Source organism: Oxyura jamaicensis, chromosome 5 (genome assembly GCF_011077185.1).
Source record: "Oxyura jamaicensis isolate SHBP4307 breed ruddy duck chromosome 5, BPBGC_Ojam_1.0, whole genome shotgun sequence".
Classification (NCBI taxonomy): Eukaryota; Metazoa; Chordata; class Aves; order Anseriformes; family Anatidae; genus Oxyura; species Oxyura jamaicensis.
In genome coordinates, this window is record NC_048897.1 from 48,941,613 (window position 1) to 48,968,845 (window position 27,233).

General features: G+C 49.1%; 1 protein-coding gene across 1 annotated transcript in view; it reads left to right on the forward strand.

The window, feature by feature from the left end:
* Window positions 1-27,233, forward strand: part of RTN1 (reticulon 1) — a 103,710-nt gene that overhangs the window by 45,022 nt on the left and 31,455 nt on the right. The window contains exons 2-3 of the mRNA XM_035327082.1: window positions 10,595-11,338; window positions 13,890-14,672. Coding sequence (XP_035182973.1) covers window positions 10,595-11,338; window positions 13,890-14,672 — 1,527 coding nt within the window. The remainder of the gene's footprint in view (window positions 1-10,594; window positions 11,339-13,889; window positions 14,673-27,233) is intronic.

The following is a 27,233-nucleotide window of genomic DNA, read 5'->3' on the forward strand; positions in this document are numbered from 1 at the left end:
GGAGCTGCAGCCCAAGAGGGGCTGGGAAATTGATGGCACATGTGTCATGTTGTGTGTGCTTCCTTGAGGGTCCTGGTGCACAGTTCAAAGGGGGTTGCTGTAAACCAGATCTGTGACATTTAGCCTCAGGTCAAATTAAATTGATTTGACCTAGAATGATTTTTTTTATTGGTTTATCTTCCTGTTTAACTGGAAGATAAATCATTAAAAAAACTGTTACAGCTTGGTTCTAAGCAGAACTACTTCCATTTAATTTTCTCTCCTGGCAGACTGAAGCGTCTCTTATTTGCCCAGCTTTCAACTCAAGTGCTGCTGTACGAGAGGCAAAATCGGGCCAGCCACAGTGGTTCCAGGCACAAATCTGCAACCTGCTCCCAGTGCAGAGCAGTTTGTTCCCTGCTAAGATCCATCCATCCATCTGTCTGTCCATCCATCCATCCCCCCATCCATCCATCCATGCTGAAGTGTGGGGCAGGAGCCTGCGCACACCCTCTGCTCCCTGTCCTGCTCATCAACTCCTTTCCATCAAGAAATACACCCTGACACGTAGCCTAATTTTATATCTTAACTTCAAGCTCTTGCTTTTTCCTCCCAACCTTGAAGACTGTGACTAATTCTTCCCTTCACCAAAGTCGGTACCTTGTGAGTATTTATAGCCTGATCCTGCTCTTTCCATCCCTTCCCCCCTACAATACAAATTTATCTCCTTCGTTCCCTCCTCCACACTGGTCCCAGGTGTCCTGCCCTCCAGTTCTTATGCCGTCAGCATTTCTCGTCCTGTAGCTCCTCAGCACCTTTCTGTGCTTTTCCTAAGTGAAGAAACCCACAGAAGTACCCAGCTCCTGGTTCACCTGTGCCAGAGAACAAGCTATGGGCAGGTAGTGGGAGCCCCTTCTTGTCCTGTCCCTGTGTGGAACCTCCTTTATTTCATTGCAGAGAAGCAGCAGCTTCCATCAGCTCTCATTTCTCTTGCTGTCTGTTCCTGGGCTGTCTCCTTAATGCCTTAATTCCCTCATTACCATTTTGCCCGTTTAACCAATTTGCCATGTGTATGTTAAGAGTTGCCTTCCAGGGAGGATTGGATGCTGAAAACACAAGAGAAAGCGGGCTGTCCCCCAGTTGCTCCCTTTCCTTGGCTTCCTAACACCGAGCTTGTAGCCAAGAAGGCCATTAGATGATTTTTTTAGCACAACCTAGTGCTTAATCCTAATAATTGTGTGCTGCTCTTCCAAATGCCCTTTGGCTCGCTCGCTCTGGTAGACTCTCAAAATGGGCTTTCCCCAGGGGACGCGATGCTTTACCCGTCTGAAGTCTTCTGGCTTTACCCGTCTACCTCTTTGAAAACACAGCATTCAAACAAACCCTTCTTGCCATACTCGCTCTTTCTGTTTAACACCACTTGTAACCGAGGGGTATGGCACAGGTGCCCCCATACCCATAGCATCCAGGAGTCACCGGTGTGACTCCTCTAAAAAGCCCCTGATTGTTTAGGATCTGAACCCTTCCCAGGAAGCTCTCAGTGCTTTCTGCTGCTTCTGGGAGCAAAGCGGGGCGTTTTCAGGTTTGGCATCTTGGACCTTCCCCTGGGGGATGGGACACGCTTCGGAGGAAAGCAGACCTCTGTGTGGCTGAAAAGGCAAAGTGGCTTTTAACAGAAAATTCGCAGCGCGGAGCACATGGCAGAGAGGTTGGTCCTGGCTCTGCTGTCCAGCTGCCGCCCCCCTCCTGCTTTGACAGCCCCCTTTCCAGCAAATGGATGGTTTGAATCGAGGTTGCTCCACCATGACCTCGAAAGCCTTCAGCAGCACAGCCTCCGCTGTCCTTCAGTGCGCAGAAGGCTGTGATTTACCCGCCGACTGAGCGCAGGGAGCTGCGTCTCCCTGCCAGCAGCAGAGGCACGGCTTTGCCTCTGCTTTTTCTTTCTTCTAGAGAGAAGAGCTGACTGGCAGCTGCCTGCCCTACAGCAAAGTGTCCGCCCCATCCCTGCCCTGCCCTTATCCCAGGTGAGCCCGCAGAGGGGAGAGGAGCTGCTCCTTTCCTCCCGGCCCGTGAGCATCTCCAGGAGCAGGGAGCCGAGGAGGACATCCAAGCTGTCCGTGGAAGGTGAAAGCCGGCGTCTTGAGCTCACCAGCTCACCGCGGAGGTCCACATCGCCCTCGCAGGACTTCAGGCTTTACAAAGCTGCCACGTAAGGAAGGAACAGGAGCTTCCCCTGGGCTTTTAGGGAAAAAAAAAAAAAGCACTTTTCAAGTGCTCCCCCAAAATCATCACGCCTCCACTCAAAGTACAGACTTCAAACCTGATGCTGGTCTCCTGGGTGGGCAAATATTGGTGGGGTCTGCAGGTGCCATGTATTTGCAGTCAGGAAATGGAGGGGTTTGTGGTCCTATCGGGTCTTCGATGAAGTAGAGCAAGGGGTGGGATAAGTCTTTGACAATGTCCTTCAGGGAAGTGAGATGTCTGGGGAGGATTCTTCCCATCTCTGGCTTAAACTCATCTTTAGCAGGAGAAGAGCCGCATTGGCAGGTAAAGAAAGGAGAGACCTCAAAGGCAAGGACATTTATAGCATTAGTTATAGCACATCTGGCCCGATCCTCCTTAAGCACAAGCTGGAGCCAGCGGGTTGATGCTGATTTATGACTGCAGTGGCTCTGCCCCATATTCTGCACGGCTGTGAGAGCTTTAACTTTTAATATACTTTTGATAACTTTTTGATTGACTTTCAGTCGTACCCGGGGTGCCCCCGCCTTCTAGAAACAGGAGGAAATCACTTAATGGAGAAAGAAACCACATTAGTGCTTGGATCAGATCCTGCTGCCTCCCCTGCCGCGGCAGAACCTCTGCAGTGTCTCTTTTTGAGCCTTTTTTGATGCTGCTCCTATATTATACCTTCAGTCCTTGATGTCACAGAGTCTGGGGTCCCAGACTGGGTCTTTTCTCCTAACACATCCATCGCTGCCAATACAAGAAGTCACCAGGAGCCAGCATACATTGGTCCTCTGGTCTTCCTGGCGCAGCTCACGTTGCGATGGGGAAACAGGAGGGGGGTTCGTGAGCTCTAGCTCTTTGTCTGCATCAGCCTCGTGCTGCTGTGTCCTCTCAGACCTAGATTTCTGTGGGAAATTGGACTTGATCCTGATTTGTGGCTGATAGCATCTTGTCTTCTGATGCTCTTTGCTGGCTCCCAGGGCCTCGTGCTTTTCTGCCCAGAGAGTTTCATGCAGGTTTCTCTCTCCTGCTTTTGGTGGCGTTGCTCCTGCCTTGCCCCAGCCCTCGGTGCCTGCCAGCTGGTTTTCTCCCCGCATTACCGTGCCTGACACATCGCTGGAGGTGTTATTCGTTGCCGCAAAATTAATTTTCCTCTTGAGAGCTCTCAGTGATTTTTTCACAGCTGAACTTTGTTGCAGGGAGACAGAGCGACGGCTGCAGCATTTGTGCTGCTGGGCTGGCCGCAGCCTTGGGGCACGGGGAGCCAAGCCCAAGTGCAAGATGCTCCTTTCTTCCTTTTCTTCTTCATTTTTAAGAGCGGGATTTCCATGAGATGTTGCAGTTGGGTCCGAGTGAAAACTCAGCCGCCTTCCAAACGTGACTTAAAGGCTCAAAGCCCTTCTCCAGTGCCAGCTCTTACCCCCCTGCCACCGAGCCCTCTCTCCCCAGCTGTGGAAGAACCTCAAGCTGTAGGGCAATGATTTCTGTCCTGGATTTATCGCAGTGTCAGAAGTCACCAAAATGGGCATTTCTGTGTTTTCCAGGCTGAGTCTGAGTCTGCAGCCGTGCTGCTGCGGCTTGCCTTAAAGCAGCCGAGGGAAGCTGGATCTGTCAGCAACTGGGAGCCAGCAGAGTGGGGCTGGGGGTGGCCAGGGGACGGGGGTCTCCATCGAAGGACGACCTGGTCCGGTTTTGGTGAGCCACCGACAGCATTGTAGCAGCCTGGGGATAAAAGCAGCGAAGAGCTGAAGTTCCTCAATCACATCTGAAATGGAATTTCAGTATATGAGAGCTTGTAGAGAAATGGGACTTGGCCAAACGCATCCAGATTTTCAGATACTCCGGCGGTTAGTGCTCTAGAGGGAATTGGGCTTCGTTTCAAGCCTTTTGGAAAGCGTGATTTAGGTGCTAATTCACTTCGTGCTCGGAAGATTGCTGATGTGGGACTCGGTGGAGTTTGATCTTGCAGGGGAAATGTGAGTCCAGTGAAGTAAGAATGGATTATTCTTATTAGTGGGCTTTAATAAGCCTTAGCAAAGCGCATTTGATAGTGTCATAAGCAGTGCCTTAGTGTCACCGAACCCTACCGACCAGTCATGTCACTCCCCATGGTACAACTGCAGCAACCCGTGTCTTTTTTTTTTTCCTTTCTGAAACTGGTTTTTGTTAAAAAAAAAAAAAAAATACAAAATGGCATTTGTCTCCTGGTCTGCCTATTGTGAAGATCTGGTGCAGCTGTACTTCTAGCAGGAGCACTTGCAACCTTTTGAGCTTTTAAACTGGTTTTATGCTACTCTAAAGGGGTTTTTTTTTTTTTTTTTTTTTTTTTTTTTTTCTCATTTTCATGCAGCCCAGAGTACTGGGGAGGGTCGTCAAGGACTTCAGTGAAGGTTCTTCCTGATGGGTCAAACTGGAGCTCTCTGAAGCTCTTTATTGAAGCAGAAAGCCTGGAGGGCACGTGGAGGTGGGAACTGCTGAGCCGTCTGCTATGGGTTCACTTTGCAAGGCTTTGGGGCACCGCTGAGCAAGCTCGGTGGGTGTCCGTGGGGGCTGAGGACGTTCAGCATCACCAGACCAATTTCTTTGAGTTTAGGACTTGCATTCCATACCGGACTGAATGAATCCGAAGTGGTGCTGATGCATTCAGTGGAGTACCTGGAATGTAAAGAGAATGAAGCCTGTGGGGTTTTCTGTTTGGTGGTTTTGGGGTTTTGTTTCCCCTTTTGCACTCCTACCTGTGCAGGAGATGACCCCTGCCTCTCTGTGTGCCTTCCTCTGGGCTGCTGCGGGATGGATGCAGGGCTGGGAAGAAGCCACTTGCCCAGCTGATGCCCTGAACCCCTCCCAGGACCCATGCAGAGAGCCAGGGAAATAATAAAAAAGGGGCATGTGTCCTGCTGGTACACCCAGTTTTCTTGTAGCATCTGTCACGCAAATGAGCCCCAAAATGACTTTCAGAAGACGGCCACTCGCATTTGCAAACGCCATGCCCTGCAGAGCTGTGTTCTTCCCGCATCAGGAGAGCTTTGGAGGAAGACAAGTTGCCAACCTGCGCGCTGGCTTTGCAGACCCTGAGCTAGAAGAAAGAGCACCATCTCCTGGCAGCTGGCACCGCCTGTGCTGGGGGGAAGCTGGGCTGCAAGCAGCTCTGAGCTCCTCGCCTGCAGCGTCTCCAGGCAGCACAGCTCGGGGCTGGCAGCTGGCTCCGGCTATCCATGAAGGCCAGTCCAGGCTGGTGTAAGAGTTATCCACGGCACGGCGATAGAAGGGCTCTCAGAAATTTGGGTTTCGTGCTCTGTTTGGACTGGCCTGCAAGCAGCCAAGTGTTTGTGAGGTTTGCCTGGACGCTGAAGTGTCTGGGGTTAGAATTTTGTAGAGAGGGGTCACGTAAAAACTGAGCACGTGGCTCCCAAGTGGTGCGCTCAGATATCCCCAGGGAGACCCAGCCCGCTTCAAAGCGTTGTGTGATTCCTCACTGGGCTGAGGGATGTCTGCCGTTGGCGTGTCCTGCTGGGAGCAGGACCAGTGAAAGGCATCCGGAAATCTCCACAGCTTTCCTGAGGCTTGAGGTTGGAGTGGAAACCAAGCAGAGAGGGAGAAGCAGCTGGATCTGGATCTGAGATGCTGGTGTGTGCTTTGAATTTGGAGAGAGACTTGGGGCTAACCAGTCTGTGTGGGTACTGCAAGATGGGGAAAAGCGATGAAGCATTGAACATCTGTACAAAAATTCTACAGAGGAGAACATGGGAATATAAATGTAAAAAATTGAGGTAATTTTTTTTTTAAAGAAGCTATCATATAGGAGGGTCAAAAGAATATGGAAAATCTCTTCCTCTTTGCTTTCTGTAAGGCAGCGTTAGGAATAAAAAGAATCAAAGGTCAAACACAGGCTTGTGGCTTGCAGCTGATGCCAAAATTGTAAGGTTGGTGCAGAAGAGGCAGGACAGCCTAATAGCTACTTCTGTTGTGTGCTTGGAAGAAAGCAGGGAGATGTCTCTCGGATGTGAGAGAGGAGCTCGAGTGAGGGTTTGCTTTCCGGGTGAAGGCGCTCAGGTGGTGGGAAGGTCTGGCAAAGGGACCGGGGGTGCGCTGGGAGCCCCTGGTGGGTCCCTGGGGTCAGATAGCCAGCCTTGGTATGAAGCCATTTTTTTAAGGAGAGAGGGTAATGGTACAACAAACAGGTCGGTGAAGCGCTCAGCCATCTCCTTGAGCCTTTAAGACAATATTGAGAATCTGATTAAGAGCCAGGCTTGAGGGTGAGAGCTGAAGGGAAGTTGCTGCCTGTCCCCGAGCCTTTGGGAGTCTTGGATCAGAGCAGAGTCACCGTGCTGGAAAATACGGTGTGGTTTTGGCAGCTCGGCTGTCTGAAGCCTCTGGATGACACCGAAAGGTGCTGGGACCTGGCTGTGGCACCTGGACTGAGAGGCCTCCTGGTGTCGTTTGGACCAGTCAAACAGCAGTGGTCCTCTTCTTCCAGGGATTTTGTGTGTTATTATCTCTAGTGCAGAAGTCGCCCCAGGTCGGGGGCTGCCCAAAGGGGATGGAAGGACCTCGTTGCAAAGAGGCTGTGATCTGCATGGGCATGGGGCAGAGCTGGAGCCCCTGCTTCTGAGGCTCAATATCCACAGCAAAAGTCAGAGCCAAGTGTTCAAAGGACCTACGGGAATCTGCTGGAAGCCTCTTGCTGACACTACTCTGCTTTTATCTGGGAAAGGTTGCTGGAAGCTGGACTCCTCAAAGTGCACCTGAAGATCCTTCGGCTTCTTGGTGCAGCTCCAGGCTGTAAAAATAGCATCAGCTAATTAAAGACCAGCTTCCCCTCTGCTCTTCTGAGAAGTGAGCAACTCTGACCGAACCACTGGCACAATAAGCACCGAACCTTGCATTGCAGGGTTGCCAAGTGCCACGTCCCACGTCAGTCTGTCCGTGCCACCGAAGGGCCCTGGGGCTGTGGGTGGTGGTTGTGAGAGGCAGGTCAACGCGGGGACTGCTCGGCATCCAGGTGACTTCAGGAAATGAAACACGGTTTTTGAAAGTGATCGATCTGAAGAAGACTGAGCGTACTCTAGGTTTTTTGGGGGAAAAAAATCATTTAAATTAGCTGTTTTTCTTGTTTATTAACCTCAGCTAACTTCTTGATTTCTTCTTCCAGTGTGCTGGAGCACCTCAGCTGTCATTGATCCCAATCAGCCTTTAGCTCCGTTCCTTAAATTAAGAGTTACTCTGCACGGAGCCAATGATCTCTAAATCTTATTTTCGCGTGTCAATTGCTAAACTCTAAATCTAGCGCTGTAGGGGAGGACTTCTGGAGCATGCAATTTCTTATTCCGAGGAAAGAAAACAATCATTTTCCTAAAAAAAAAAAAAAAAATGATGAAAATGCACGCAATGTACTGGGATCTCAGCTGTGCTCAGCGTGGATGAACCAGACCATTACTGCTTTGCTGCCTGCAGGAAGTGAAATTAGTTCCCGAGGGCTTGTGTTACAAGCAAACACGGCGGCTGCTCTCAGCACTGAATAGCTTTGCTTTACCTGAATTGGCAGGCAAGTTTTTGGGCACATTTGAGGGACGTGCAGTTTTTTTAAAAAACCCTTTTGTAACAAGGGTAACTTCAGAGCCGATACTGCCACCCGTCAGCAGTGCCATTCAAGGCTTCTCCTTCCCACGGATATTGAACTAAATAAACTTAAAATCAGGGAGGGCATTGCTTAATCACCGGGCTCTGAACACGCCATTCTTCAGCAAAAATACGCTCAGCTATTGCAGGTTTCCATGTCTTTAATAGCCAGCCTCATAGCTGATGTATTCACACTTCACCACTGAGAGGCATTTTTACCGACAGCTTTAAGTCATTCCCTGTGGAAATGCGGAGTTGCATTAAATCCCTGTAATTAGGCACTTTCAGCTGTCTTAGAGCTTTTGACTCTGCGGCTGCCTTGAGAGCCAGGACCGATCCGTCCTGCTGATGTGAGCCCTCCCTGCTCACTTGTGTGCAAGGACGCGCTCGCACACCCTTGAACTCTTTGCCCTGAACCCCAGAAAGAAACACATTTATTGTTTCAGCAGTGTTTGCAAACCCGCTGCAATGAAGAAAAAAGAAGGCTTATGATTGATGAGTCCGTCTAAACTCGGCTCTTACCTTGGATGAAATCTGTAGCGTGGCTTTTCTTACCATTTGTAAATGTGATGTTTCTTTCAGTGACCATTGCAGGCTTAATTTTCCCTTCTGCTGAGGAACAACCAAGACTAGGATGATGTTTTCTTAGGCTGTCCGTGTGATGGGCTGTCCTGCGAGCAGCCCTGGTTTGCTGTGACTCCCGCGATGAAGCACCTGGCACTTCAGTTCTCTTACTAATTCTGTGCTCACTCCTTGCTAGCAATCTTGGGATGTTTGTAGAAAAGGTTTTATGCTTGTTGCTCTGCTGGTGAGATTTTTGGGAGCACCCAGAGCACCAAGTATTGCCCAGCCATCTTGAGCGGATCCCAAGCCACTCAAAATCAGGGGAATTCTTTTCCCCCAGTGAACTCGGTGGGCTTTGTATCAGGCCCAGAAGGCACTGACAAACCAGCTGATGAAAGAGCAGCCCTGAAACCTCATGGTTTAGACAGCCACTCACCCTGCACAAACAGTAAATCACAAACAGCACATACTGGCAGCAACAGGCACAAATAGGCTGCAGTCAGCAATTCACAGCCTGAAATATGTTGGCATAAACAATGCCTCAGATAATTTCAGCTAACCAACACATTTGTGAAAACCCAGACCTGTTTATGGATAATTTTCAAAAAGGCCAGCTCAGCAGGAAAAAATACGAGCGAGAAAAATAACCTGTCCCTTTTTGGTTACTGATGGGTTTGAAATGATTTGGGTGTTTTGTGTGGATGAGCTGTCCTTTCGAGGCACCAAATGAGCTCAGGTAGGACCTGGCGGGGTGCTGGGCAGCCCCCCTTAGCCCTCATTTCTTGGGGTTTTCCACTGTTTTTCTGTTTATGCTTTGTTTTCGTGGTCTCTGCTGATCGGCCTGAGTAGTGAAGACAGGAGTGAGCTGCACAGGGGTCGTGCAGCCCCGAGGGAGCAGGCAGGGAGATGGAGGGAGGTGTTTAGGTAAATGCAAAGTTACCTGGGGGGGGTGGGGGGGTGAGGGGGGCGGGGAAACAGTGCCAACTTCACTTGCATAGGAAAAGTCTCTGCAGTGACCCCCACCACTCTGTAACAAGATCTCGGGTTAATTTCTGCAAGAAATTCAATGCAGTGCTCCGTAGCGGTCAGAAGGCAAAGCGCGTGGTTGCAGCTGAGTGGTGAGGGCTGGGGGGGACCAGCAGCACCTGAAGTCGGTGGTGATGGGCTCACCGGTAGGGTAGGTAGGTTAAAAAGCAAGGCACGGCACTTTCGGGATGTATTTTCCCTATGCTGCCAGGTTTCCCTTCGCAAAACGGGGCGCGTGCCATTCCAGCTGCAAAGGCAGCCTGGGGAGGAGGAACTGCGTGCTGCTTGCAAGTCATCACAGCACCGAGCAGCACGAACGCACACATGAAGGAGCTGGTCGTTCTGCCTCTGTGCAGCGCTGGGACCGCGGGTGCAAAATCCGGCAGGGCTGTGCCTGTGGTTGGATGCTGAGCTGTTCTAAGGGGAAACAATATTTTTTCAGGGCTCACTGTATAAGCTGCACGTGCCTAATGCACAGAGTGCATTCGGACAAAAGTAGTTGCAACTGTTTTTAAGGATGGTGTTGTTACGTATGTGCAAAGAGAAAAAAAAAATGAACACGTGCAAGAAGCTCCGGGGCTTTCTCGCTGGTATTTTATAGTTTCTGGCTTTGCAGCTCCAGCAGCATCCCCTAGGATTGCTGTGAAGGTTGCCTTGTGCTTGGTAGCCCAGGGACACATGGAGTGAGCCAGGAGCTCCGTATCTCTTGCAGGGTGATGAGCAGAAGTTGGGCCAGAAGGGGAGGGAGGCTGTGGGACTGCCATCACTGCAGATTTTTATGCACAGGCTGGGCAAGCACTGGTCAGGAACAATGTGGTAAAGCCAATCATGCCCTGCAGAAGAGGGGTGAGCAGGAGGACTTGGGGTCTTTACCAGCATGGTCGTTGCTCAGCTCGCTGGGATGGGGGAGCTGAGAGGAAGGATTCAGTCCCATAGGGTTTTTCCTAGCAGCTTTAAGGATCACTATAGCTATTTAAGATGCAGCAGCAGCTGGAAGCCTCATCTGCCAGATGTGCACTGCATTGCCCAAAGGCAGAGTGACAGCCCCAAAGAGCTTGCAAGCAAAGCCGAGCCTAGTGCACAAACTCAGTCTGACATCACCACTGGGCGCGTGTGGCTTTGCAGAAAGACTGATGGCTCGTCTCCTCACTGTGTCATTTTTCTGTGTTTGCTTTAGGTGTCATGGCCTCGTCACACCTCTTCGACTACGGCTCCAGCGCTGCCAACGGGGCCGACAGCTCCTTCTACACCTCTCTGATCTCCGACGTCCACTACACCACTCCCCGGGACAGCACCTACTTCACAGGGATCTACCAGCAGGAGAACAGCCCCATTCCCTGCTCGGGCAGCACGGAGGGGTTTAACACGCTGGGGCATCCTGTTCAAGACGTGACTGGGTTCGAGTCCCGCGGCTTGTTTAGCTCCGATTCGGGAATAGAGATGACTCCTGCAGAGTCTACCGAAATTGACAAAACCTTAGCAGATCCCATGAAGGTAGAAGGTTATAAATACATGGACATAAGTAGATCAGAAGAAATAAAATACCAAGAAAAACATGACCCAGACTCAGAAGATGAGAGCCCGGACCTTATCGATGAGTACCGGGGAGCACCCACCGGGTCCAGCCACGCTGCTGAGCCTCAGAGAACGCCGGCTTTGGAGGGCAAAGAGTCTCCCAAAGAGCAAGCCCCTCTTGAAGACAAAAGGTCTGGGGACCAGCACAGTCCCTCCCTGGTGACAACCCCCGTCAAGATCACACTCACCGAGATACCCAGCACTGGGGAAGCCTCCAGCAAAGAGGCGAGTCCCACTCAGCCCAAGACCGGCCTGAAGCCAAGCCACGAGGTGGTGCCCACAGTGACGGTGTCGGAGCCAGAAGATGACAGCCCGGGGTCTGTCACACCGCCATCCTCCGGCACAGGTAACGCTGCCACCAGCACCTTTTGTTTTGCTGTTCAGCAAGTGGTTGCAATGTTAGCCCTGTGTGCTGTGGGATCTCTGTTTCACGGGTGGAGGTGTCTCCACTCTGCTCTTGCACCTCTTTGTAGGGGTGCCATCAGGGCTGTCAGCAGCCAGGCAACAGTTTGGGTTGGGTTCCAGTGATTTTGGGGTCTCCTAGTCACCCCAGCTGACCATGCTCCACAGAAGAAATGGGGCATATGGGACCAGGGCGCTGTGAATGGCTGGGTTAATTTTTTAGATTTTAATGGTTGCTTAATGCCTTTTTGCCCTAGCAGGGCATTAGGTTGAGATGTTAAAATGAGCACTGCTTGCATGTGCAAGTACTGCTCTTAGAAAATGCTGGTGAGGGAAAAGTCATCTCATTTACCGAGGGACAAAGGGCCAATTTCTTTTAGAAGCTGATGATTTCTACTCGTGGGCGTGGGAGTGGAAGGCACCAAGATCCTTCTCTTAACACATTTTCTTATGATCTGATTACTGCAGTGTATATGTTAACTGTTCCTCATTTCCCATATTGTACACTGCTCTGCACCACTAAAATATGGAAGCAGTTTAGCATGTTCAAAAGGAATAAAACTTTGTGACAGGAAGCAGAGTTTTGAGATTTGAAGTTAAAATTCAGCATCCTGGATCAAACCCCGATATCTGACAATGAACATCTCCAAACTGTAATTTCCATTGCTTTGATGAATTCTAGGAGCATTTATAAAGCAAGTGGGATTTCCATAAAATGGCAGCTTGGGATTTCCTCCCCCATTAACACCTACACTTAGAGAAACACCTTCCAGAACTGAGCGTGCATTTGCACACTTTCAGGAAAAAAGATTGAAGGAGTCTCCAGCAGCTCTGAATTTATCCCGCCTGTGTTAGCCAGAATCTTTAGGTAATAAATAGCCTTTAAAGCATCCCATTATTCTTCTTTTATTTGGCTGGGTGACATCACACGCTACATCTGCAGCATTCCAGTTTTTATTGATTTACACTTTTGGCACTAAGAGGCAATTAAGAACTTCAGGCACTAATTATTATTTATGCAGTCCTTGGCAGCTGTAAAAGGGCTGAATGGCACTTGATAACTATCTGATCGTACCAGGTGAACGGCGTGTGGCATGCCCTGTCTGGTTGGTGGTGTGGAAACACTGCTCTCCATGGGCACAGCTGATGCCCAGCGCTGCCCGAGCAGCACAGAGCCCCACCACCATGTCCCATCGGGGTGTTGGAAAGCCAAAAACATCGCTTAAAGAAGCAGGCATTGTCCCGTAGGGGTTGGCTCTTGCAGGGCTTTTTCTCTGGATTCCCACCCTTCCTGCAGCAAGAGTCACGCTGCACCCTGCCTCCACTTCCACAAATGAAGAAAAAACCTAAAACCTGCCCTTACTGTTCTACCCAGTAGAAATCTGCCCGCTTGGGCAGCACTGGGGTGGACCGGAGGATTGGGGTATTGCTGCACTACAAGGGCCAATGGTCACATACCTGTTTGGATGTGTGCCAGACTAAATCATCTCACACCAGCTCAGGGAGTGAGTACTTACGTGGCGTAGTGCAGGAGAGCTCCATGGTTCACGCACGCATCCTGCGGCTGCAGGGAAAGGATGTGTGGGCTCCTGCTCAGCGCGTCGGATGCAACAGGATCTTCTTGGCATCTGGACAGCGGTGTGGTGTGGAGTCCCAAACACCTTAATCCTTTCTGCTGCATGTCTCTGGCTGACAGAGGGACTTTCTCCTATGAGATGGGTGTTACAAGCGAGCTGTTGTGTCAGCAGAGTTGCAGACCTGCTTGTGATACACACTCAAGGCAGTACTGCATGAAAGTGTGTTAGCAGATCACAAGATCCAAAACTTCTTGGAGGGCAGAGAGGAGGTAATTCTTCTTGCCCATCTCCCAGCGGGACATCATGGCTCAGATGCTGTCATTAAAACCTCTTCTGTTTACCAAGGAAACACGAGGAGCTCTTTTCTTGTAGGTTTAATTGAACAACTAACATCTCTTTAGAATAATATTAATGAATTACAGTACAAATCCGAATCTCATTCTCAAACCCAGCTCTGATAAGAGCAGAGAATTTGCCATCACCCCCCAGTCCCCAGAAAGTCACCCCCTAAATGTAGCTTGAGAACATTACTGGTAACTGCACATGGGCTGTCTCAAACAGGAGTGTCAGGAACCCCCCAGCCCCCTCAGCCCATGTTCCTCACACCTGGGGATGTTCCTGGTGAAAGAGCAGATTGCTGAGCCACTGGCCAAGCACTGACCACCACCTCCTTGTTCCTCAGCTTGTCCCTCACTAAATGATGATAACGATACTACTTTTATAATGAGTATGTGCATGGAAATGCTCTGTAAGGACAAGCTTTGATGACTGCTATCAGTCTTCACAAATGGGGAGACTTTCTGCCTGCTAGAGGGCTCCGTGCTGGTGTGAAATCTATTGTTGGTTGCCTAAGCAGACAGAAAATACAATATTTTTTTCATCATTATTATTTTTTCTCCTTTTCTTTCTGTGTGGCAGAACCGTCAGGCTCAGAGTCGCAGGGCAAAGGCAGCCTGTCGGAAGACGAGCTCATCAGTGCCATTAAGGAAGCAAAAGGCTTCTCCTTCGAGACCCCGGAGGCGCAGCGGTCGCCAGCCCTTTCTTCCGAGAAGCAAGAGCAGCGAGGGAAGCCCGGGCGCCCCGCTGTCCCCGCGCCGCTGGATAACGAAGCCAGCAGCGCCGAGTCAGGGGATTCGGAGATCGAGCTGGTGTCGGAGGACCCGCTGGCTGCCGAGGAGGTGCTGCACTCCAACTACATGACCTTCAGCCACATCGGAGGGCCCCCTCCGTCACCCGCCTCCCCTTCTATCCAGTACAGCATCCTGCGGGAGGAGCGGGAGGCTGAGCTTGACAGCGAGCTCATCATCGAGTCCTGCGATGCCTCGTCGGCCTCCGAGGAGAGCCCGAAGAGGGAGCAGGACTCCCCGCTCATGAAGCCCATGGTGATGGACATTATCAAGGAAGAGAACGGCTCGCGCGCCGATGCCTTGGATTACGAAGCCAGTAAAACGACGGAGAGCAGGATGAACAGGGAGAACCTGGCAGACTCCGCGTCCTACCTGAAATGCTCCTTTGTTACCCCAAAAATAAGTGCTGAGCCCCCGACCTCTGCTGTCAGCACTGAGGAGCTGAAGGAAAGAATAATCCTGAAGAAACCCATCGAAGAAACTGTTGTTAACCAAAGCAAAGTGTCTTCCAAGGACTCTGGGAAAAGAAGTCCCTTGGCTTCACCCCTACTGCCGTTTTTAAATAAGCAGAGAGGTAAATGCAGATGTTTATGTTGAATTTTTTGTATTGCTGCTGAGAAGAATGGGGAGGAGGGAGAAGCTCCTTGCAGGGGAGGAGTTAGCACTGCTGACCAGGGGATGCTGCTGGCACTGGGTAACCATATCACAAAGCCTGTGACAATGCAAGGGTCAGGCTCTGGTGATTTGGAGGAGGAGAGGGGCTGAGGTTTGGTGAGTCTGGGTGTTTCTGAAGCTGGTGCAGTTTGAACATATCTGTGGTGGTGGCTGACCCACTCCATCCATAATAAACAGGGTTTTGTGTGCACTCATGGGCTGGTGTGGAGAGGAGCGGGACTTGGGAGAGCTCACTCCAGGTCTGTGTGCCTCAGGGGACATCCTGGGGTCTCTCTGAAAGCCTAATCCAGCTCTGGGAGGGGACCAGCAGGACACTTCTCTGGTGCTCAGGTGAGCTATGGGGCACTTGGCTCCCGGCAGGATGCCTTCAAATCCAGCATTGAGCCAGGCACCGAGGTCCAACCTGTCCCACCAAACCTCTAGAGCTTTTGGTGTGAGATGAATCTTGAGGACCAAGTGGCAGCTCACAGTCACTGCACGCTGGCACTGCTGGGGGCCCCAGCAGCCATGACTGGCTCGGTTCCCAAAGCACACAACAGAAAAATGCATTTTCTTCTTCACAGTACAGCAGCTCTGAATAGCCAGGACCGTTGTGTGCCTCCAGATTTGCAGGCTGGTGCAGCAGGGAGAGATTCTCTGCTGTCCCCCTGGCTGGACTGGGGGGACAGAGGCTGCCCACAGCCCCTCCATCAGCTGGGGTTTGCAGTTCAGAGAGCTGCAGCTTCCCTGCAAACAGCTGGATACGGGTCAGGGGGGCAACCCCCTCCCCTGCTGCTCAGCGAGCATCTTTGTCATTCCTCCGTGTTTGTGCAGACGTTTGACCACATGATGGCCTGGAGACGTGGCGGGCATGTTTGGGGCATGCTTTTACAACTGGTTTATCTAGCGCTGTGAACCCAAGCTTGTAAGTCTAGTAAGGAAACAGCCTGAACTTTCACAGTGTGCTGGGGAGCCTACTGCAAGAGCTGCGGTGCAATTAGGTATGTTAATACTGATGTTCCTAGCGATAATGAATTGATGACATTAATAGGCTGAATAAGAAACATGATTATTGCTTTTTGGTATGTTTTCCTGCCAAGCTCTCAGAGCACACAATGTCATGCTGTGATCTCTTAGCTCTTTCACAGCTGGGTGAGCTCCAATCTTCTTTCTCCCCCCTTCCCAAATTCTCCTTTTGCAGGACTTCCCCAGGCCCTGCCCACACCCTCCAAGCTGCAGGGCTGGGTGAATTTCCCCTGCACACCCCTCCTGCAGTGTCCGACGTTGGGTCCCAGCTGACCTCTGGCACCATGACATGTTCTGCCTGCTGCTCTGGGCAGATGACTCACAAGTTGGTCTTGGATTTGGGGAAGGTAGCTGGGGAATACCAGAGGGGCAGCTAATTTATCCATCCTGGGATTTTGTAATTTCAAGGCCTAATAAAATTTGCCTAATAAAATATGTACACTTATCAACAGACAGGCTTTCCTGAAAAATCCCTCCTGCTGCCTTACAAAGCTTAGTGCAGCTACACACAGTACGAATCCATTCCCCCTTGATCATCATCATGGTTTTTGGCCTAACTTTTGCCTCTTGTTTACTTTCTGTCATTGTTTAATCTGATGCTAGCAGAGGCTTGTTCCCATGCAGTGGTCAGAGAAAATCCCTTGTGCATGACTTTCTCCCTGTGTCACAGCGTGTCCGTGTTTCCTACCTATGTTCCCGTAGGTCAGCAGTGGCAGGAACGTTTCTGCCAGGACAGATGCAAGACAGAAAATTTCTGGCTGGTGGTGCATAAGGACCATACTTAGAGTACGTGCTTTTCTCCCTCAAGATGCTCTGGTGCTAAAACCAAGGAGAACAGAAATGTAAAGCCTATCAAGAAGATTATTGCTAAAACTTGTGTTGTTTTTTGAAAGAGTTTTAAAGGTAGGGGGAGGTGGGCTCAAGGTATGAAAATGTGGGCGATCTTGGGGTCTGGTTTACATCACCTTCCTGTCGTGGGTATTTGCTGTACAGGTCACTGTGTCTGGGTGCCAGTTAAATGTTTATGTTGAAGGAAGATCATGGGTCTCTCCAGACGTGGGAAAGGAGAGCTTGTCCGTCACTTGGAGAATTCATGGGAATTCACATGAAACCCCTCAGCTGTTTTTCAGGGTCATCAGAGGTGAACTGGGGGGATGCATTAAACGGCCTGGTGGAACCACAGCATCCTCACTGTGTTCCGTCTGGCTCCGTCAGCCTGAAGCTCCATCAGCTGGCAAAAAAATGTCAAGGCAGAGCATGTCCGAGGGGGCAGTGACTGCCTTTGTAGCACTGAATTGAAGTCTTGGCAGAGTTTTTCAACAGGGACATCAAATACATGCCATACGCCAACTTTGATTCACCTGCCAGGCATTTGGCATAGACCAGGCTCAGCCGGAGTGATGAGAATAGAGGGAGGTGCTGCAGTGCCACTCCGTGGAGGTGCAGCCGAACGATGCCACCCAAAGCAAGAACAGTACCATCATTAACAGAGTTATCTTAATTATAGGTATCTGTCATTAAGAGAAGACTAACAAGATGAGACTGTTTAGGTAAAAGATGGAAAACAAAAACCTCAGTGTTTCATGTTACCGCATTGCTACCTGTCACCTTGGGAGTGCCACTGCCACATGTTGTCATTAAAACAAAATGGTTATAGGGAGGTTCAAAGAGTCCGGGTGGGGACTGAGCCCCCTGTGGCCATGCCAAGTCCCACCTGAGCTCAGGCCAGTGCAAGCCCAGCATTTCTGGAGATTCATAGGAATGCGATGGATCAGATGAAGCTGTTCGACACGCTTGGCTGTGGCTTGGACACCCAAATTCAGATCTTTCCATGGTCCCATGGCCAGCTCGTAGCCAGGTATATGAAATTTAGAAATAGCCAGCTGTCAGCTTCGTGTGTAAGCATGAACTGTCTCGCCATGTAATACTGTGATTCCATCAAGGCAGAGTGCAGCAAGTGGACGTGAGGTTTGCGCAGTGATAACTCGGTGCCTCTGCTTAACATCTGTTGCCATCCAGTGGCAATAACAAAAACGGGCAGTGGCTGCCTGCCTCCATTTTACACGGTTTGAAATAGAGGATGGAGCTATTCCCATGCCGTTAGCTGCTAGTCAGTCTCACTCACTTTTTGACACGGTCGGAAAGGCTGCAATCCTTGCTGCGACACAGGCTCTGCTTTGGTCAGAGCTGTGCAATCACTGCCTACGTTAGCATTACCAATTCCCCTGCCTCTTGCAGAGCAAAGAAGGGAAGGCTACAGCAAGACATTTTCTGCCTAGCTGTCATTGCCCCCACATCTCCTCCCAGAGGTGGACACAGCCCATACCCAGCAAGGTTTGGAGCCTGTCTGGTTGTCGTTCTGTGGGAGGGAGGTTGCCAGCTCAGCTTCATTTTGTTGTTGTTGTTTGTTTGTTTGTTTGCTTGTTTTTAAATACTCAGCTACAAAGAAGTAAGACCAAATGTATTTGTGCGTTCCAGCAGCCAGAGCAAGGGATGCAGATTTTTGGGTTTGTTCTAAGAAAGCAACAGATTTTCACAAACTTTGGAAAATAACATGACTGATTGGTACAGCCTGTGCAATGCCACGACATTGCTTAGTTCAGGTGATGCCCAGGCTGGGCTTGCAAGTGGTCTGGGCATGCAGGGAACTTCAGAAAAGACCTGCTGTCCTGGAAGCGCGTCTCTTTTGGAGCCGGGCAGTTTGCAAGAAGGCTGAGAGAAGCCTGGACCAAGGCAGAAGGAGAAGAAGAAACATTTTGGCTGGGTGCTTTTGTGTCTTCTCTTGTTGTCCTGTCAGACGCTCTGTGCCAGCTCGGGGTGGCCTGGCTCGCTGCAGACTGCTGTCCAACAGCCTGGGGGCTTTGTCCTGGACAGAGATCTCCCCGGGGCTGGGGCATTGTGTCTTTCTCCAGCCTCTGCTTCAATGACAGTGTTAGCAGATTCCTTCTGCTTGATCAGTTTAATGGGACATGCAGCAGTTTGTTGCCCTTCAGATCAACTGTCTGAGCTCAGGTTTAAAATAAAGTAAGACGTGGGAATTCATAGTAAAGGTCCCCAAAACTCGCCAGTGTATGAGCATAATTTGACCATGCATAGGAACATATTTGCAACCTGCTGTACACTTAGATTTACCATTTTATAAATTAAATATCTTGTTGCACTGAAGCTCTTCTGTGGTCAGCCAGGACTATTGACGTGAAACTTGCTGTGGGCATCTTTTGAGATGCTTGGGCTCACAAAATGTGCATGGGATATGTTGGGCCTCTCCGACAGCCATGCACAGGTTTGCCTGCAGTGCAGACAAAGAGCCTGACACTGCCTGGGTCTGTTGGAAATGTCATAGCCCTGAGAGTTGTTCTAAACTAGTTGGTTGCTTTTGAATGATCAGGAGCACAGCCAGAGTGGTGTGAACATGTGTGGTGTTGAACATCCACTGGTCTCTGAATTTGCCCGAAGCCCTTCTTGTGTGCAGTCCCAACGAAGGCTTGTGGTGCAAGTTCCTGGCCATGCACAGAAGCTGCCTGTGGTTTTGGGTGATATATTTAGTTGCAAAATACTAATGAAATATATCTACAGGATCACCAGTGTCTGCTGTTATCACTTCAGAGGTAAATTGTACCTCTAGTGTGACCATGTTCACCTTCTGGCTTGCAGGGGGATATCATAATGTTCTATGTTTATTTTCCTTTTTTGTTTTATGGCAATTCAGTGTAGGAGAAGGGAACCCCTGGCCTGGAGCTGCACAGTCGTGCTGTCACTCACATGCTAGATGGCACAATGGGCAGGACCGGGCTCCAGGCAGGGTCCCGAGCCAGGAAATGCAGGCAGATAAAATTCAGCATTTTAAATGCACACCCGTTGTGTGCCATCCTTTGTGGCTGCTCTGGCAGCCACAAATACCCACGAGGGACACCAAGACTCATGGCCATCCGAGGCTGGTGGCCCCCAGGCAGTGTCACAGGCCACAGTCAGGACCATTTCTGGCTTTGGGGTGGCACAAATGCCCTTGGTTGAAGAACATGTTCCCATCCTCTTTGGTGCCTCTCATGTCACCCTATGTTGCCCAGACCTATCACAGTGGACAAGCACAAAGCAATGCAGGCTTTTATCCTCTGTCTGCTTGTTGCAGCAGATAAGCCCAGCAACACAATTTTACACAGTTTCTCAAGGAGATTGTTTTCCAGCAGAGATCTGGGAGAGACCTTAAGTTATTCTGAATGGGTTTTGTTCATCAGAACGTAGCCTGTATCGTGTTAGCACATCCCTGCTGTTGGGGGAGTCGCTGGTGAGGCATTTTTCTGTGGGAAGGGGATGTTCAGCAGGGTAATTTAGTGAGACGAGGCTCATTTCTCATCTGCGTGTTTTCACCAGGCTGGCTCAGCAACCAGCAGCAAGCCAGGCCACGGCTTAAGCATACGGTAATGTTAGTTTAATATTTTAGTGCCATCTGCTGTAAGTGCCTCCACACTCCGGCCCATCTGTTTTGCCTGTTTAAGTTTGCTTTTTATGAGGCTGTGATAGCTTTGCAGCCTTTGAAAAGTCCCTGCGTGGAAAAGGTGTGGTGGGGAGGGACGTCGGGCCTGGGCCCGGAGCGTTTTCACACGTAGAACCTGCCTGCAGAGGTGAATGCTTTAATCTAGGCCTGGCCTTGCCTCACAGTCTTGGAGTACAGCGGTGAACCTCCACTCACTCGCTTCCCACATGGAACAATTTAGGTGGGAAGGGACCTGTGGGGGTCTCTACTCAAACCCCTTCCTCAATGCAGTTGGGTCAGGTTGCTCAGGGCCTGGCCTACTGCTCCTTCTGGGCAAAGGCACATGTTTGGGGGTAGGCCAGAGCTACAAATCTGGGTGGGTCCTGTGATGCTGCCTCGGCACCGGGAGCTGTAAGCAGGCATGGAAATGCCTGGCAGTCCAGCCTGGCAGGGACTTCTCGAGGCCCAGAGAGCCCATCCTGGCCCTCAGCCAGCAGCAGTGTCAGAGTGCTCCTGTCAGATGCTTGCAGCTCTTTTGGATAGGCCTCTTCTGGCATATCCTCCACCAACCCTCAAGTGTCTATTGAAAGCAGTTGACATTTCTTCTTCATCCTTCTTTACTTCAGGCTAAACAGTTCCAACTTCTTCCATCTTTCCCTGCTTGAACTCATTGGACTCTTAATTTTCTGTGTGGAAACAGGCGTGGAGGAATTTTTGCAGGGGCTGGGGAACCCAAGTAGAAAAATGACATGAATTATGATAATCTAATCATATGATATGGTTATCTACTAATTATGATTATCTTTGCGCATTGCAGCCTTTCGATACTTAAAGGAGGCTTACAAAAAAGATGGAGAGCAACTGTTTACTTGGGCAGATAATGGTAGGACAAGAGGGAATGGTTTTAAACTAAAAGAGGGGAGATCTAGATTAGATGTTTGGAGGAAATTCTTCACTCAGAGAGTGGTGAGGCTCTGGAACAGGCTGCCCAGAGAGGCCATGGATGCCCCATCCCTGGAGATATTCAAGGCCAGGTTGGACAGGGCCCTGGGCAACCTGGTCTGGTGGGTGGTGTCCCTACGCATGGCAGGGGGTTGGAACTGGGTGATCTTTAAGGTTCCTTCCCACCCAAACCATTGTGTGATTCAGTGATTTCTAAGACATGGAGCACTTGAGTGACTTCCTGCTCAGATGGCTGAATGCCAGCTGAATTGGGCTTGCCTGGGTAATGTAGAGCAGGTGAATCTAGGGGGGACTGGCATTTTTCACATGGGTTTTGAGACTTTTGGCCATGCTCTCTCCCAAGAACCTTGAGCAGATACTGTGTGAAAGGGGTCCTACAGACATGGCTTACTTTTTTTTTTTTTTTTTTTTCTTCCAAACCCCTTCCCTGAGCCAAATGGCCTCTTTTCCTCCGGGGCTGTCTGACCCCATAGCCCACTCAGTTCACAAATCTCCTCTTACTCTGCAGGTGCAGCTTGGTAAAACAGCTAAATATAGAGGGTCTTGCAGGTAGAAATGATACCTGCATTGCTGAACCCCATATGGGGGCCAAACCTGGAGCACTGGCAGTCAGTCTGCTGGCCAGGCCAGTTTTCTCCTTCCATACCTCTACCTGACTGGCCTGATGTGAGGTCAGGGATGAATTTAAGACTGAGGCAGTGGGTAGGAGACAATGCAGTTAAGCTCCAGTCTGCTTTTGTCTCTCTGCTCTGATGCTTGCTCTCCTTGGGCTTTGTGGCTTAGCAATCCACAGTTATGGTAAAAATGGCTAAAAATAACTAATAAAGAGTAAGAGGATACTTTTAAGTGAAAGTATCTTGACATGCAGACCTGCAGCTGGGAGTAAGAGGTGATTTTCTTATTGCAAATTATTTCATACCAGGAAGCCATCTTTCCATAGTGTGTTCTTAATATTCTGGGAGGTTTTGCAGTAGAGTGGTAGACAGGGTGGTTTTGAGAACCAGTTGCTTTGCAATTCTGCTTTTGCTCTGTTCAAGGAATCTAAAAATGACTCTGAACATGTGAGAAGATGTAAGCACCGAGCTGTGATGGCACAGACTCTGCAGACACTTTCAGATAGCCTCAGTCCATGGGGTCTCATTCCCGAGGCTTGAACATCCCCCAGGGATGGTGACTCCACCACCTCTTGGGCAACCCATTCCAATGCCTGACTGCTCTTTCTGAAAAGAAATGCCTGCAAACACTCCTGAGGGCAGACAGAGCCAAACTCGCTCCTCTCCAAAAACATGGGTGGGGCAATTATGTCCTCTCGTGACCAGCACAGTACACGTACTTGATATGACCTTCAGAAAGATCTCAGTAAGTTTCTTGTCCTTCACATCTCCACTAGTATTGTCCATAGCTTGAGCAGTTTGAACCATTGCACCTCTGGCTCTGTTCCCTTATTTTTGGCTGTGCTTTTGAAGATTGATCCCCACATGTTGGGTAAGGCCAAACTTGTAATGCCTGAGTGCCAAAGCATCTTAAACACAGTGGCTGAATACTCAGATGTGCTTTTAAAATTTGATGTAGCTTAATGTAGGAAGATCATATATCTTCTCTCAGGACTGTCATCTACTCTACTGCCTGCGTGTGAGCTAAGTATGGAGCTATAAAAATTTATAGACCTTATCCTTCCGTTTTCATATATCTTCCCTTTTAGAGCAAAGGACTGCCTCTGAAGAGTCATCAAAAATCAGAGCACTCAAACGCAGGTACGCAGACCTTCCCGAAAGATATGGCACTGAACAGAGTTTGTAAATGTTTCCAGAAGGTCAAGATTATGAGACTACCTCTAGACCAGTAAAAAAATAAAATTAATAAGAGCTACTTGTGTGACTGTATACAGGTGCTGGATGGCTATGTCAAATGTTTCAATATCAGAGACATGAATGGCAGAGTCTAAGCCATGGGTATCTGTATACAAACAGGAACCTGATGAGAGCAGGTCCAAGGAGTAAAGATGCTTCACACGTGAAGGTCCTTTCTCTGCAGGCTGAGCTGCACAAACCCACTGCTTGCTCTGTCCATGTCCATATCCATGCCCAGCCAAACCAAGCACCCATGGATTGCTCATTCCTGCTCCTGGGAAAGGCTGCAAGGAGACAACCCCTCTGCTCACGAGTGATTTTCTGTTCTGTGGACAAGCCTTGACTGCAGAGTCGCTCACAGCTGAAGCAAATTTTATAAGATAAAACCTTGACACAGTGTCCCTTTTGGAGTCTCTTGGCATCAGCAATGACTCAGCTTTTGGGCAAGGTGATTTTTTAAGGCCAAGTTGCTTGTTTGTTGTGGCTGTGACATTGATGATCTGATTGCAGTGACAGTTTTTCCCAGATGCCTTGGTATAGCAAAGCTTAGCCTGGATATTCTGGGCAGATCTCAGAGGTTTGTTACTGACAGAGAAATCTAGCACTTACTGATAGCTTTTCTGTGGCTATATATATGGTAAGGAGAAATATTTATACTGGTTGTACAGAAAGAAACCAATATATATATATATATAAAGAAGGGGAGAAGTTATACCACTTGCAAGGCTTTTTTTTTGTAAATGATGTTAAAGAACTTTCTCCATAACAATTCATGCTTTTAGCTCTGACAGTGCTTAGGGGAGTTTCTATACTGTGACAGAAATTAGGAGAAGTAGAAATCAAAATATACCATTTTGGTTTTATTAACACAGAATATTTTGCTTGTTCATATGATGATGATTATGATTATTATTGATGTAGTGTTTTGCAGGAAATGTTTGGCATAATTTGTTTTCTTATTTGCCAGAAATGCTGCTTCTGAACCTCTGCAGTGCTTTGGGAGCTGGGGATCATGGGTTTTCACCAGTTTTATTGATTAATTCTAATGAAGTGTTTAGACTCATTTCAGGTCAGATTTAAATTTAAGATTAAGCTCTGGTGGTGTAAAATATAACCCTAGTTCTCACGATGAGGTGAAATATCAGCTTTTGAACATCTCAGCCTGTTTCAGGCTTAATCCAGTAATTCTTCAGACGTTAGGCAGAATAAAGACTTCCCTGGATGTTGTTATTTGTCTGGTAGATAGAATGAGGTTAAGTTGATGTATTTGACTGCCCTGAAGTTCTGGAAGGGGGTGCGTGATGGGAGCTCCCCTCCACTGGGAATAAAAACTGGAGGTGGGTATTGATTTTACTGGTACTTTTCCTTCGCTTCTGAGAGTGCATTGCTGATTGGGACATAATGGCCATATTGACTGAAAGGGGGATTCTATTTTCTGGGGAGGCTGCTGTGTTCATATGAATTCAGAACCACACAGGAAATAAGAGATATGCAGTGATCCAACAATTGAAAGAGCTTGATTTGTTCTCCGAAGAAACAGCATCTGGTCTTTCTGTCATTCTGACTCCTAATCTTATCTTGATTTCCACTTTCTTTTGTTTAGTCCTCTGTAATGATTTTTTTTCTAACTCTCTTGACCTTTACCCAACTCAGGTAATTTTGCCCACTGTTTGTTTTTTTTTGCAGGTATCACAGATTTCCTCTCTTTTCCCTCTGTCTCCAACAGCAGCTCAGTGATTACTGGAGAACTGTAGCAGTGAGATGTCATTTTGGTGTTCTGCTTTCACAGCACTTCATTTGTGTGTGGGGAATACAAGTAGGTATAGAAGAAATTCCTGTTACAAGAGGACAGGTTGCTTTGGACGGCAGTAGTCACCTACCTGCACCACGGGTCTGCTGGAGGCTAGCCTGGCTGAGGTGGGGACATTTGGTGATGTCAAGGTCACTGAAATCAGCTCTAGCAATGACAACAAAGGTTTGTAATTTTGGTAGTGATGACAAATTTCACAAGTGCTATGAGACTGGGAGGCTCCTGCTGAACATCACTGATGAAAACAGGCAGACCTGGATCCTCATGCTTCTGAGACAGGCATTTCTCCATTCGAGAGGACTGAGCATTTGTCTCCTGTATATTCGGGGCTTAGCAGACACGAAACATTAGTGTTTTGCAAGCGACATCAGGTGGCAGTGAATATTTCATGAGGAAAACCCCTGACAGTTGGATTGCTTTCTGCTTTCCCAGAAGCCTCCTTTTTAGGTTTATTTTCCTTGCAGCTTCAGCTTGACTCACAGCCCTTTGATATCACCTGCTTACAGTAACCCTTTCCCCCCTGGTGCCATATTATTTTATATGGCATCAGCGATCTCTTCCAAAGGTTTCAGCTGATGTTGGAGTTTGCCCTACACCACAGCTCCTCTTAGGAGTCTTCTGTAAGGTGGGCACTAGTTAAGTTGACCCAGGTGCTGCCAGTCCTCCGGTACTCTCCTGCAGTTCCCCAACACCTCTGGAAAAGATTTGCCATCTTTTTCACAGTTCATGTGGACACAATCCACAGCTCGGGTCACGAGAGTGCAAACTGCTGAGAGGTGACTGCAGGAGTCCTCTAGAGCTCGGGTAATCTGAGAGGAACAGAAAGGATACAGATAATCAGTACTGCCTTTGCAAAAAGCTGTGTCTTAGAAAGGGAAGGCTTTCAAGGCAGCAAATTTAGCTTGCATTAGGGTTTTGACATTAGACCATCCAAATTGCCAGGTAAAGCAGGAATCTCAGTAAAGAGCATCCCCTCCCAGACTGGATCCTAAAGGATAATTTGTCAGGGAAACAGGTCTTGGCATTGCTACAGCACATCTGGCTAAATATAAACACTGCTGGAGAAGCACATTTCATATAAATGTGCAAAATGGAATATTTTTAAATTGCCTCCTATCTCCTGAGCAGCAGGTGCATGAGATTGCAGAATTTAAAGGAAAAAAACAACTGCAGGTTTCTGAGGTCTGACAGCACCCACAGCCTGGCTGGCATAAACCTCTGCCATGTGCGAAGTTCCTTGGGATCCGCAGTGGTGTAAGATCAAAATCCAGCCTCTGACAGTCCCGGAGGCACTGTTTTCACAGCGTCTCATTTATAAGCAGCCTCGGAGCTACACTCGCTCAGTGAGTGCTGTTGGCAGAGGCAGGCATGGCACAGACAGGGCTTTCTGCTCTCTCTTTTATAGAAACAAAGAGTGCTCCTTACAGAGGCAGGGGGGAATTACTGCATATTTCCTAATGAAATGCTGTAAACATCCGCAAAACAAAGTCAGTACCTGGGCAACCAGCAAGGAGCAGGGTATAAGAGCTTATAGAAAAGCCAGCAGAGATTAATAGCCAGGATTTCCGAGGGTCACTTTGCCAGCTAATACATCATAGAGACAGCAGCAGCTATGCTTACTTGCTTAGGCTGAGTGCAGCAGCTTTTACAGAGCATGGAATTCACTTCCTAAATCACAGAACTGTAGGGGTTGGAAGGGACCTTGAGAGATCATTGGGTCCAACCCCCCTGCCAAAGCAGGATCCCTAGAGAAAAAAGGGAGAGAACAGGCTGCATCCATGGCTTGTCTCAGGCGCCTACACTGGAGCTTTGCTGCTGGTGAAACAGCAGGCCCGTGCATAACCTTAGCTGAAAGCACAAGGTTTACTGCTCCAGCCAGGGAGTTGTAAAGCGTGGGATTTAATAAAAGCCATAGCAGCAATTGTGCCTTCTGAAATGAGCCCTCACCTATCCGGTTTATTTGCACAGGCAGTTATTGCGGCTGGATGTGGTGTGCTGACTGTGCTGCCTGGTGCTCTCAGACACGGTAATTGCACACATAACCCAGGTCAGAAGTTGCGTGGGCAATTATGTTCAGCGTTCAGAGAAACAGCCCTAATTCCTCACAGGGAAAGGGTCTGAGTGGAGCAATTTTGGCAGACGGAAAGATGGCTCCGTCCCGGTGACAGTGCTGTTGAGTTTCATCCATATTCAGAGCCTTGCTTGTTTCGGTGCTGCTGGTTGGCAGTGAAACAACCTAAATTTCCAGACAAAGCAAGAAAGGAGATGATAACATCCTCATTTTACATTTGGGATGCTGAAACACGTGCACACCCATCTTACAGCCCCTTTGCCTAGGAAAGCTGTTAGAAAGGGATT